The following is a 12,953-nucleotide window of genomic DNA, read 5'->3' as shown; positions in this document are numbered from 1 at the left end:
TCCAGCACCACCCACTCTCAACAGTTAGCCCAATATTGCAGAGCTGGAAGAAACCAAAGCAAAGGAGGATGAGATCAGAAGTCCTCCTGGGTAGCTCTCTCCTGAACCTAGAGATTTCTTAACCTGAGGGCAGAAATTTCCTATCAAGGTCACTTGGCCCCATTTGCGAAGTTCATCTGACTTTCCCCTTTCCTTCCTTTCAAAGGTTGAGTCAGCTGACCTTATAGTGGTTCCAGATCAGATCTTTGAAAGAAAGAATTGGAATCTCATTCCTCCATGATGCTAAAGATTCTTCCCTCACTAAGAACTCCTTTCAAGGGACTTTTCTGGTGGTCCAGTGGTTAAGACTTTCTATTTCCAATGCAGAGGGTTCCGGTTTAATCCCTGATCAAGGAACTAAAATTCTATGTACCTTGCGGCCAAAAACTTAAAAAATAAATTTGAAAAGTTAAAAAAAAAAAACAAACAACCCCACCCTTTTCAAACAGAGCGTTAAATTCATTAAGGGTTAGATTTCAGCATGATTTATTACTAGACAACTAGTAATTGGTGCTCCACCCACTCTGCAGCACTATTCACAATAGCCAAGACATGGAAGCAACCTAGATGTCCACTGCCAGATGAATGGATAAAGAAGATGTGGTATGTATATTCAATGGAATACTAGTCAGCCATAAAAAGGAAGAAAATAATATCACCTGCAGCAACATGGGTGCAACTAAAGATGCTCATACTAAGTGAAATAAGTCAGAATGAGAAAGACAAATACCATATATCACTTAGGTGGTGGTTGTTTAGTCACTAAGTCGTGTCCAGCTCTTTTGTAACCCCACGGGCTATAGCCTGCCAGTCTCCCCTGTCCATGAGACTTTCCAGGCAAGAATCCTGGAGTGGCTTGCCATTTCCTTCTCCAGGGAATCTTCCCAACCCAGGGACTGAACCTGAGTCTCTGCATTGGCAGGAAAATTCTATCACCGAGCCATCAAGGGAGGCCCACATTACTTACACATGAAATCTAAAATATGGCACAAATGAACCTACAAAACAGAGAGAGACTCGTGGACATACAGAACAGACTTGTAGCTGCCAAGAGGGAGCAGGGGAGGCAAGGGATCAGCTGGGAGTCTGGGGTAGGCAGATGCAAACTATTATAAACAAGGTCCTAATGTGCACCTCAGGGAACTATACTCAACATCCTGAACCATAACAGTCTTACATTAAAAAAGAATGCATATATATGCATAACTGAGTCACTTTGCTTACAGCAAAGACTGACACAACATTGTAAATCAACTATACTTCAGTCAAAAAATGTGAAGAAAAAAATAAATCCTAGGTCTAAATGTATACCAAAAGCTGTAACATTTCTAGAAGAAAATACAGGGAGAAAACATTAGTGGCCTTATCCATTAGAAAAATTAAAAAAAAAAAAAAAGGGTAAACTGAATTTTAGCAAAATCAAGAAACTTTTGTTCTTCAAACGACATGGTTAAGGGGATAAAAAGACAAGTTACAGACTAGGAGAAAGTAAGCTATTTGATAAAGAACTTAAATCCAAAATATATAAAAAATCCTTACAACTCAATAATAAGCAACAACCTAACTTTTTTTAATGAGCCAAAGATCCGAACAGACCATTCATTAGATACAAGGATGCCAAAGAATCTCATTAATAGATGTTCAATACCATTAGTCATTAGGGAAATGTAAATTAAAGCCAGAGTGAAATATCACTACATACCTATTTGAATGGCTAAAATTTTTAAAAACTAACAATATTAAATGCCAGGGAACAAACATAGCAATTGTAACTCTGATGGGACGTAAAATGGTAGAACCATTCTGGAAAATGGTTTGGCATTTCCTTATAAACTTAAGCATTTATTTATAAAGCACCCAGCAGTCTCATTTCTAGTGTTTACCTCAGAGAAATGAAAACTATGTTCACAGAAATGCCTTTATGCAAATGTTTACAGTAACTTTATTTGCAGCTGCCAAAAATTGAAAATGGCCCAAATGGCCCTCAACTGGAGAATGGATAAATTGTGATACATCCATTCAATGGAATACTACTCAGAGATGAAAAGGAACAGATTACTAATACATGCAACAACAAGGATGAGTCCCAGTGAATTATGGTAAGTGAAAGGGTCAGACTCAAAAGGGTACTGGAATATTGTGATTTATAGGAAATATATACTTGGTCATTGAGATGACCAAAATATATTTCTTAGCTATATTTGGCCTTTATTCATAGTTCCTGGCTCATATCTCCCAAAACAAAAGGAATTTTCTGATTAAGATATTAATGAAGGTGACTTCTGGATCCTACCCCAGGGTGGGGGATGGTTGCCAGGGGAACCAGTCATGTGTTGAGAGGGTTGAACGTCTGGTCCCATCCCCTGATTTCCTGAGGAAGGGAGAAGGGGTCTGAGGCTGAGCCAATGCCACTGGAGGATGATTCAGTTAATCATGACTAGGCAATGAAGCCTCCGTTAAAACCAAAAAGGACAGTTTTTCAGTCAGTCCCACTTTTTCCAACAGCTTCCATGCTAGGGAAACCAGAACACTTCTGCATGCCAACAGGCCGGGCCCCAAGCTCGAGGAGGACAGAAGCTCTGTTCACTGGGACCTTGCCCTATGTATCCCTTCATGTGGCTATTGCTTTGTATCCTTTAATATCCTTTTATGGTAAATTGGTAATCTGGTGAGTATGTGGGCTTCCCTCAGTTCTGTGAGGCATGAGGCATTTAATCTTTAATTTACAGCCAGTCAGTCAGAAGTCCAGGTAGAACTGGCATCCTGAGCTGGAGGGGGTCACTGGAGCCTCCAGTGTGTAGCCAGTTGGTCAGATGCACAAACCTGGGCTTATGACTGGTGTCTCAAATGGAGGACAGTCTCATGGGACTGAGCCCTTTATGGTGAAATCTGATTCTAGCCCTGGGCAGACAACCTCAGAGACAAGATTGAGTCTCAGAGACCCCAGTGACATCAGAGAATTGCTTCTTGGTGTGGGGAAGCCTACACACCTACACACACACACACACACAGGAACTGGGTCTGGGAACCCTTTGTAGGTATGTACTACAAGATTCCCTTTATACAATGTTCTGGAAAAGGCAAAAATCATAGGGACAGACACTGGAGCTAAGACTGTAAGGGAGGGGCAGGACTGACAACAGAGGGACACAGAAGAACCTTCTGGTGAGGAAACTGTGCTTTATCTTAATTGTGGTGGCAGCAGTCAAACAACTGTATTTGCCAAAACTCACAAAACTGTATACAGAAAGGCTGAAGTTTGCTGTTTCTGAATAACTTTTTAAAAAAAAAATCTCCAAATGGAAACCATAAAAACAAATCAAAACTACTATGAAAATAACCACAAACTTTACGCACTTAAGGAGAAACCTTTTACACAGGACTGTTAAAAATAAGGTCGGCAGTATCAGACACATCCACACACGTTCTCTTAGCCACCGCTACCCTGACAGGCCTCGTAGAGGGTACTTTCAAAGGCACCACTGCATCCCCCGCTCTTACCTGCACCCTGGGCTGTCAGAGGATGGAAGGAGGCACTAACGGCGCCTGTGAAGGGCCCCAGGCCGGTGGGCTATAGGGAGCTGGGAGAGGCCGTGGGGGTTCCTTCACCTGCAGTGGGAATTGCACCACCCTTCTTGTTCTTCCTTAGGAGACAGAGGTCGTCACAAACGCCCCAGAGGGGCACACTCACTCTGGTGGGGACCGCAAACACACCGCCTGGCCGGTTCTCAGTCCTGCAGCCCTCACCCTTCACAGAGGAAGCTGGATTTCGCAGAGGCAATGAAAGTAGGCCAAGGCAACTGAGCACTCCAGTTACCGGGTGGCAGCCAATCACGGGCCCCTCCCCAGGAGTGGCTCACTCTGAGGTCAGGCCTCAAAGCGGAGTCTGTGCCGTCAGCCTGAACCCAAGGGGAATGACTTGTTGGGCTTGTTTTTCCACCGCAGGAACTTGAGGGTTTGTGATTTGAGACCCCAAATCAATCCTGGCCATAAGGCTGCCAGCCTCCCCTCCCTCGGCACTCACCTAGTCTGACCTGACCTTTTCCTTGCTTCACATGCTCAAAGGTGACAAGTCCACTCCAGCCCAGGGTATTGAAAGTGAAAGGCCATAATACACCCACCAACCAGAATGCCCTGAAACCCAACTTGCCCAGTCCAAGGAACACCATCATCTCCTTCAGCCCTTCTGGAGCTGCTTCTGCCAGGAGCAGGGGTGGGAGCTCTACCTTTTGCCTTTCCATCCACAGACACCAGCTTCTTCGTCTCTGCTGTCAGCAGCAGCTCATAAGGGTGTTCATCCTCCTCCTTGGCTGCGCTCCCCTGAATCCAGGGTCTCATGGCCAAGACCTGAGAGAGAAAGCATGTACTTCTCAGGCGAGGGGCTAACACCCAGACAGGTTATGTCAAACAAATTTGAGATTATCGGCTCTTTTTTCTTCAGAGAGGAAGAGAGGAGGGGAAGAGAAGGTAAATAAGTCGAGTGTCACAGGGAATTACAACCGCTCTCCTGCCTATACCTCTGGGCCTCAAACCTCAATGGCCTTTTATTAAAACACTTCCCTTTCCTTCCCTCATTTCATCCTCCAAAATGCCATAAATAAAGTCCAAGCCACCCCCTCCGCTGACTCGCCCCTCTCTGTGTGGTCTCTTTTCCGCGGAGAGCACCCCCGAGTGGTTTTCAGTCACCATGCGCCATAAGACCTCTCTCTCCAAATCTCTTTTCTAGTATTTAACACTCACACGGCACCCCAAAGGTGGGAATCCTCCCCTCTTCTCAAGAGGGGTTTAAAACGATTTCTAACCAACCCTGACTGACATACATTTACGAGGAACAAAGCTGTCTGTAAATCCTCTATTTCTGTGAGCCCTTCTTCATAGGCCCCAGGGTTATAGATGAGGATTTTCCCAAAGCTGGCTTCCTACCACACTTAGGAGAACACGATCTTAAATCAATTCTACCAATCTCTGTTCTGAAGAGAGGCAAGGATGAATTTCAGTGGAGAAAAAGCGGCTCTGTCTCCTGAGAAACCCCTAATCCAGGCAGCCAAGTGTCTCTGATGAAATGACTGGCCGGAGCTGGCCCCGACATCTGCCAACTGGCTTGAGTCAGCTGGAGGCCTGTGGCCAGAGCCAGTCACTGTACCAGAGAAGCCAAGCATCTCTACACAAGCCAGAAACACGACGGTTCATGCCACAATCACACTGAAAGAGAGGATGGAGATTACTTGCTATAGAGGGTAATTCTGGCTCATCGGTGCTAAGAATCCAACATGTTTCACAGCCAAATTAAATATAATACTGGCTATTATGAAAGCAAACCAAAGCACAAAATCTCTGACTGAGGAGTTTGGCTGGAACAAGGGCTATATTACGAAGGAGGGTGTGAGAGGGATTCAAGAGTCAATCTCATAAACAAGGGGACCCTACACGTCAGGCGTTCTGGCGCACCCAGAAACCTCCTCCTTTATTGACATGTCCCACGGCTCACTGGAAACAAATCAGGTTTGTGATTCATCAGGATCTGGCTTCTTGGAGGCACAGCTCACAGCGTTACAGACTAATGAGATAACAGATCCTAGCAGCCTCAGATTCAACGAGAGACTGCAGCTTCCTGTCTGCTAACAAGGCTGCCACTCCAAAGACAGTGACGGTCTCTCCAAAGTTCTGCTGAGTGCAGCAGGCACCTCCACTTACTGAGGGCCACCTGATAGCTAAAAACTATTTCATCACAGGGAGCCATCTGCCTGGATTACTTATTCCTTTCGCCTCATCACAGGAACACAATTAAGGGAACAAAGAGGGGCCACGAAGCAGTTCAGACAGCGCCAACTTAACACCACAGGGTTCACAGACAGGAACATGTGTTCTGCAACTTTACACACCCAGGGCCATCATTTAGGCAGAGCCCTGGAAATCTGACTCTGTGAGTGTTCTGCACGCAGTCAGCGCTCTCACACAGCCCCAGGCAGTCTTCTCTGTGAGGTATTTGACAGCCTGGGTGCCTGGCCTATAATATCCTTTCTTCCCAAGCAGGACAGGGCTGATGACTTCCTTCTGGAAAATCAGGCCACTGGACCTGCATTCACTCCCTGCCTGGCTCCTGTGCAGGACAACCAGAAGCAGAGAACCAGCAATGGCAGAGCTGGAGGGGCCCGAACCATTACAGCCACAGCTAGGGAGCACCTGGTTCCAGCTCATTCCTTCAGCAAATGACAAAACCCAGTTCCCAGAGAGGTCCCGGGACTTGCTCAAGGTTACACAGAAAGCTTCCAGCAGAGCCAGGGCCAAAAAAATTCACCCCTCCTCCAGATTCTGGACTGAGTTGGACTCTATTTTTTTCTGTGAAGTATGGTTTCTCCACTCAACTCGAAACCCTCTCCCCACTTCAGATGTCTAATGAGGGTCCCTTGCTCAGACCCACACAATCGTAGGGTGATCTTTTCCTCTTGGTCCTGGCCTCTGCTAGCTATGGGATTAAAATCTCATGAAAAAGCAATAAACTGCTTTTCTGCAAGTCTTCCCAGTTCCCATTCAAGAAGCCCTGTGTCACAGAGAATAAGGCAATAACTGATTTTCAACAGAAAGGATTCCGCTTTTTACTAAATTATTCCTTAATCTTTTTTTCACCTTTCTTCCAGGGCTTGCAATAAATCAAAAACAACAACCAAAAAAACCCCACAAAAAACAAAAACGCATCCTCTGCTCTATAGAGAGTGACATTTTAGCTGCAGAGAAAAGCAACTACCAGTCGCCACCTAACTGTGACCATGGGATGGCCCACCCGGGTGTGGGCAGCTTTCTGGAAAGAGATATCACAAGAGCTGCAGCTTCCCATGAACGTTCAGCACATCTAAGCAGAGAGAAAACACACATCAGTCCGATGCAGTTGGCAGCCCATCTGGTGGGGTGAAAACATCTGAATAGCTGAATATATGTGTGTGTGTGTATGTTTGATTTTTTTTAAGGCAGTTTCATGATCTGGTCATTAGATCAGTTTTCCTGGAGTCAGGTACACTCAGTTTCTCTTAAAGGCTTCCATGGATGATCTGACACCTCAGGAACGGGAAACAAGTGCCAGGGCAGAGTGCTCACCTCCTACAACATGAGGTTTGGGGTAATAAAGCTTTGAGTGTATAAGAAATGAAGATGGTGAAGGCCAGAGTCCAAATTTTTCTCTTAAAGCCCACTGTTGGAGAAGATCCATCCACTCAAACTACAGTGAACAGAATCTGTCTGGATCATTAAAAGGATAATGACCGAGACCATATCATCTCTGTATTCATGCACTTATAATCATTGCTTCGGAAGCAAAGCCAGGGTTCTCAGGGTCTTCCAAATGTTGACTATGGTGGCCCAATGGATCCAGAATTTCAGGCTATTGGAATATGTATCTCAGTCTCCAATCCAGAAGAGTTGGGAGGGAAATTTCTCCTCCTACAATTTCTTGATACAGTATTATTATCAAACTGTATGCCCTAGAAAGTCCTGGGAGAAGAGAAAGTGCTGGTCATCCAATATTTCTTTAAGAGTCTTCCCCTTACCCCTGGACTTCAGAAACTTTACTCCAAGTCCTTATTAAGGAGGCAGCATAAGGCATTTACAGAGACCCAGCCCTGACTGAAGACCTATTGCTAGGTTTCTCCTTGTAAAAAGGGAGTAATAAAGCTAACCTCTACATAAAAACAAGTAGGGATTTACTACATGCACGTGTATCTGCTGGCAATGTATTATTACCCTAGAGCCTGTAATTCTAGAGACCCCTTAATCGAGACATAATAATAAGTATTTTGTAATTAAGGGATAGAAAAAAATAAGGACAGAATTTGTACCTAGCACGGAAATCAGCCTCTACCTCCAACACTGACTTATACATTCTTAAAAGGATTTCCTTGTATTTATACACATTGTTAAACTGAAGTCATCCTTATGGCTGCAGCTGTTTATATTAAAATAAAAGAACCTGTCTCACTGGATGGTCCATGGCAGTAAAAAAAAAAGTTAACTCTGACTTCTGGCAACTAAGTAATGAGATTTAATTGATTAATGTATGTTAGCTGCTTTTTAAGTTAAAGAATAATAGGGCATTGAATGAGCTATAAAAGGTTACTGAAATTATATAATATTTTGAATAAACAATAAATATATTCTCTGAATGATGGGAAGTGTTAAAGGAGCATTAGGAAGATGCAAGATTAAGGAAAATAGGATTTTCTTCATATACCTAAGTTAGAAGATTGAACTATTTGCCCATGACAATATTTCTTGATTTAAAAAGTGAACTATTCTTTCCAAATAGCCTTCTTTGATGTCCCCTACCTATCCCCTGACTCCTATTTCTCCTCTAGTTGAGTTTTCATGACATTTTCCATGTTTGCCCTGGTGCAAGATACTTCATGGGAAATGAAAAGGGAAAATGCAAAAATGGAAACAAGACCTTTGGGCCAGAAGCAAAGCTTGCTAATCTGGGCCTTCTTTGGTGGCTCAGTGGTAAAGAATCTGCCTGCCAATGCATAGGACACAGGTTCAATCCCTGGTCTGGGATGATCCCACATGCCACAGGGCAACTAAGCCTGTGCCCTAGAGCCATGAGCCACTACTACTGAAGCCCACGCACCTAGAGTACATGCTCTGAAACAAGAGAATCACGACAAAGAGAAGCATGCCCACTGCAACTAGAGAGTAGTCCCTGTAACTGAAGAAGGCCTGTGCACAGCAAGGAAGACCCAGTGCAGTCATAAATAAATAATATATTTTTTTAAAATGGTTGCCAATCTGTTCCAGTGTAGAAAACAGTGATTGGGGGGGGCATACTACACTTTGTATGAAAAGAAAACACAGGTACAAAAGCCAAAAGACAGACTGTTTAGCCTAATGGAATCAGGAGAAAATGTGGATGTTTGGCTTTCCATGTGGCATGGTAGATCAATAATTGCCCTGCCTGCTAGACAGCCCTGGTAAAATTCCTTGCTTAGTACTTTTGGGTGAGTTTGAAAGGTCTTGTTCTGGATTAATGATACAACAGAAATTTACTAACCCAAAGAGGTGAAAAGAAAATGAGATAGCAAAGTCTTAAGTACACACTGGATGCACTTAGCAAAAAATCATATTTCAAGGATGGGAATAAATCCTCAACTCTCTACCTCAGAAGCTGTCAAGGGAAAATACTTCTTATCTATATGGTCGTCTTCCTCTTCATCGGGTGGTGGTTTTGCTGGAGGCGGAGGACGTTCCCTCTGTAGAAAAGAAAAATAAGTATTTTACTATCTCTTTTTTCAAGAACCTAACTTTTTTGGTTTACTCTTATCTTAGCCTTTGGGAATGAAAAAGAATAATGTACAGAATTCCCCTGACAGACTAAACTCAAGGTTTAGTATCTGAACAGATGGAGAACTCTACACACACACACACACAATTCAATTACTGTTACTTTGTTTTTTGATCTTTATAGCAGAGATTACAAACACGTCTGTCATATCCTTGGCCACACTGAGAAATATCAGCACTAAAAACACAACTGCCTCATCAGAAAATGTCCTTCATGACAGCAATACACAAACTCCAGGGTAGGAGAACCAGTGGCTCAACCTCCAATCTACTGGAGAAAAGGAAACAGTAAATCAAAAGAACCAGATTGTCAGAGTTCTAACAAACCAAAGTTATTAAGGAAATACTGAGGAAAGCAATCCAGGACAACAAAAACATCAATTCTGCTCAAAGGGCAAGTGCTAGTCGCTCAGTCATGTCTGACTCTCTGCAACCACACGAACTGTAGCCCACCAGGTTCCTCTGTCCGCAAAATTCTCCAGGCAAGAATACTGGAGAGGCGCGCCATTCCTTTTTCCAGGAAATCTTCCTACTCCAGGGTTCAAACCAGGTCTTCTGCATTATAGGCAGATTCTTCACCAACTGAGCCACCAAACTTAATGCTACTCCTATTTATTAGCAGAGCTCAGAACTGGTCTCTTATCCTTGGTCACTTGAAAGTGCTGCACTCAATATGCCAGCTAATTTGGAAAACTCAGCAGTGGCCATAGGACTGGAAAAGGTCAGTCTTCATTCCAATCCCAAAGAAAGCTCAAACTACCGCACAATTGCACTCATCTCACACGCTAGTAAAGTCATGCTCAAAATTCTCCAAGCCAGGCTTCAGCAATACGTGAACCGTGAACTTCCAAATGGTCAAGCTAGTTTTAGAAAAGGCAGAGGAACCAGAGATCAAATTGCCAACATCTGCTGGATCATGGAAAAAGCAAGAGAGTTCCAGAAAAACATCTATTTCTGCTTCATTGACTATGCCAAAGCCTTTGACTGTGTGGATCATAATAAACTGTGGAACATTCTGAAAGAGATGGGAATACCAGACCATCTGACCTGCCTCTTGAGAAACCTGTATGCAGGTCAGGAAGCAACAGTTAGAACTGGACGTGGAACAACAGACTGGTTCCAAATAGGAAAAGGAGGACGTCAAGGTTGTACATTGTCACCCTGCTTATTTAACTTATATGCAGAGTACATCATGAGGAATGCTGGGCTGGAAGAAGCACAAGCTGGAATCAAGATTGCTGGGAGAAATATCAATAACCTCAGATATGCAGATGACACCACCTTTATGGCAGAAAGTGAAGAGGAACTAAAAAGCCTCTTGATGAAAGTGAAAAAGGAGAGTGAAAAAGTTGGCTTGAAGCTCAATATTCAGAAAATTAAGATCATGGCATCTGGTCCCATCACTTCATGGGAAACAGATGGGGAAACAGTGGAAACAGTGTCAGACTTTATTTTTTTGGGCTCCAAAATCACTGTGGATGCTGACTGCAGCCATGAAGTTAAGACGCTTACTCCTTGGAAGGAAAGTTATGACCAACCTAGATAGCATATTAAAAAGCAGAGACATTACTTTGCCAACCAAGGTCCGTCTAGTCAAGGCTACGGTTTTTCTAGTGGTCATGTATGGATGTGAGAGTTGGACTGTGAAGAAAGCTGATCGCCGAAGAATTGATGCTTTTGAACTATGGTGCTGGAGAAGACTCTTGAGAGTCCCTTGGACTGCAAGGAGATCCAACCAGTCCATTCTAAAGGAGATCAGTCCTGGGTGTTCATTGAAAGGACTGATGCTAAAGCCGAAGCTCCAATACTTTGGCCACCTCATGTGAAGAGTTGACTCACTGGAAAAGACTCTGATGCTGGGAGGGATTGGGAGCAGGAGGAGAAGGGGACGACAGAGAATGAGATGGCTGGATGGCATCACGGACTCAATAGAGATGAGTCTGAGTGAACTCCGGGAGTTGGTGATGGACAGGGAGGCCTGGCGTGCTATGACTCACGGGGTCACAAAGAGTTGGACACGACTGAGCAACTGAACTATTATGTATCATTAATATATGAAAATCCTATTTCATCTCAGACCACTTAAAAAAAGAAAAGAGTTGTTAGTTATCTGCCCTCCCAGGGGTTGGCCAGCTTTTTCTTAAAGGGCTACACAGTAAATATTTTAGGCTTTGCGGTCAGGTCTGCCACAGGGACATGTAAGCAGCCATAGAGGATATGTAAATGAGTGGGTGTGGTTATGTTCCAAATACAACTTTATTCCCAAAAACAGGCAGCTGTTTGTGGGCCTCAGTTCACCAGTCTCTACCCTCAAGCAAGAAACTTACTGAAGAAGGGATTATCAAGATCATGGTAGACAGTTTCAGGAACACACAGAACGATCATTGGTGAAAGAAAGCTGAAGAGAGTTCTGCCATTGTCCCTGCTGGACTCTCAGCGTCTTCATATCCCAAAGTCCTATTCATGCCTGAGAGCTCATGTTCCTTCAGGGAAGGAAGAAGCTGGCCTGCAGGCCCCTTCCTTGGCTTGTAGGTTAGCTCACTGTGTTGCTAGAACAAGAGTATTTCTAAATATCTGGGTGGAGGTGAATGTTGAATTAAGTGACAGCCTCCAAGAAACCTGCAAGGAAAGACACTTCTGTTTTAGGAGCCACCGCGTTAGTTAGCACTCGGCATCCGTGATCCCTCTGTTAAACACACTTTACTGGCTAGTATTATATCTTGATAATCTGGTCATTCCCATAGTCCCTGCCACCAGATGGGTGCCCAGTGGCAATAACTCCAATGTGGTCAAGCCAAGTAAAGCTATTTAGGTCACATTTCCCACTAAGTCCACTTTCCCCAGCCTTCTTGCTCCAGAAGTACAGGGACAGACCTGGTCCCAGTGACACCCTGTAAGGAGGGGAACAGCAAACGGAGCAGGCCCATCGTCTCACTAGTTATCCAACTGAAGGACACAATAACTGAGGAAAACCAGAATGCAGCTCGATAACAATGACTCATCCTAGATGCCTTTTCAAGGCGAGAGACACCTGGAAAGAACAGTGTGAAAGGTTTCTATGGAAGTGGTGATCAGCAGGGACCCTGGAAGGAAAGAAAAGCATGAGTCTCTCTTTTCTACCATGAAAACTTTGGCCAAGGGGCTACAAAACTGACTCATACATAACTACCCGCTGTGTTTACAAGATAGGGAACAGTCCCTTGGCCAGAGTTAATTATCAAGGGCCAGGAAGGCAGCACAGCGACAACATCCTCAAGTAAAACTGGCAAAGCACGCATCCCAAGATGCATCAGTTTCTACTTAGGAGGACCACAGGAGGCAAGATTCCTAGGGTGGGATGAACAAAGAGCCCATGTAAGTCAGTGGCTAAGCCCACAGGAACTTGGTCATTCAAAGCTGACTTCAGCAACCCTGTGTTCTTCTTGCAAAGCCTCCAGCTCCCTCTAATGGGCATCACTGGTAAGTGCCACAGATGGCAGTGTCTCCTCCACAGGTTGGATTGGCCTATTTGTACCTAACAGTGAAAGAAGTGAGAAAACAAACAAAAACAAACTAGCTCTGTCTGCAGAAGCACTTTGTGAGTGATGCCT

General features: G+C 44.2%; 1 protein-coding gene across 7 annotated transcripts in view; it reads right to left on the bottom strand.

The window, feature by feature from the left end:
• Nucleotides 1-12,953, bottom strand: part of ANKS1A (ankyrin repeat and sterile alpha motif domain containing 1A) — a 177,077-nt gene that overhangs the window by 75,549 nt on the left and 88,575 nt on the right. For all 7 annotated transcript variants that reach the window (XM_088831379.1, XM_088831383.1, XM_055407061.2 and 4 more), the window contains 2 exons: nucleotides 9,180-9,272; nucleotides 4,266-4,386 (listed from right to left, as the gene is read on the bottom strand). In XM_088831379.1, the coding sequence (XP_088687505.1) occupies nucleotides 4,266-4,386; nucleotides 9,180-9,272 (214 nt within the window). The remainder of the gene's footprint in view (nucleotides 1-4,265; nucleotides 4,387-9,179; nucleotides 9,273-12,953) is intronic.

The sequence above is a fragment of the Moschus berezovskii genome, chromosome 23 (assembly GCF_049115385.1).
Source record: "Moschus berezovskii isolate FMDL1 chromosome 23, NW_MosBer_1.0, whole genome shotgun sequence".
Classification (NCBI taxonomy): domain Eukaryota; kingdom Metazoa; phylum Chordata; class Mammalia; order Artiodactyla; family Moschidae; genus Moschus; species Moschus berezovskii.
The sequence above is the reverse complement of the archived record's forward strand: the minus strand, read 5'-3'. Positions and strand labels throughout refer to the sequence as shown.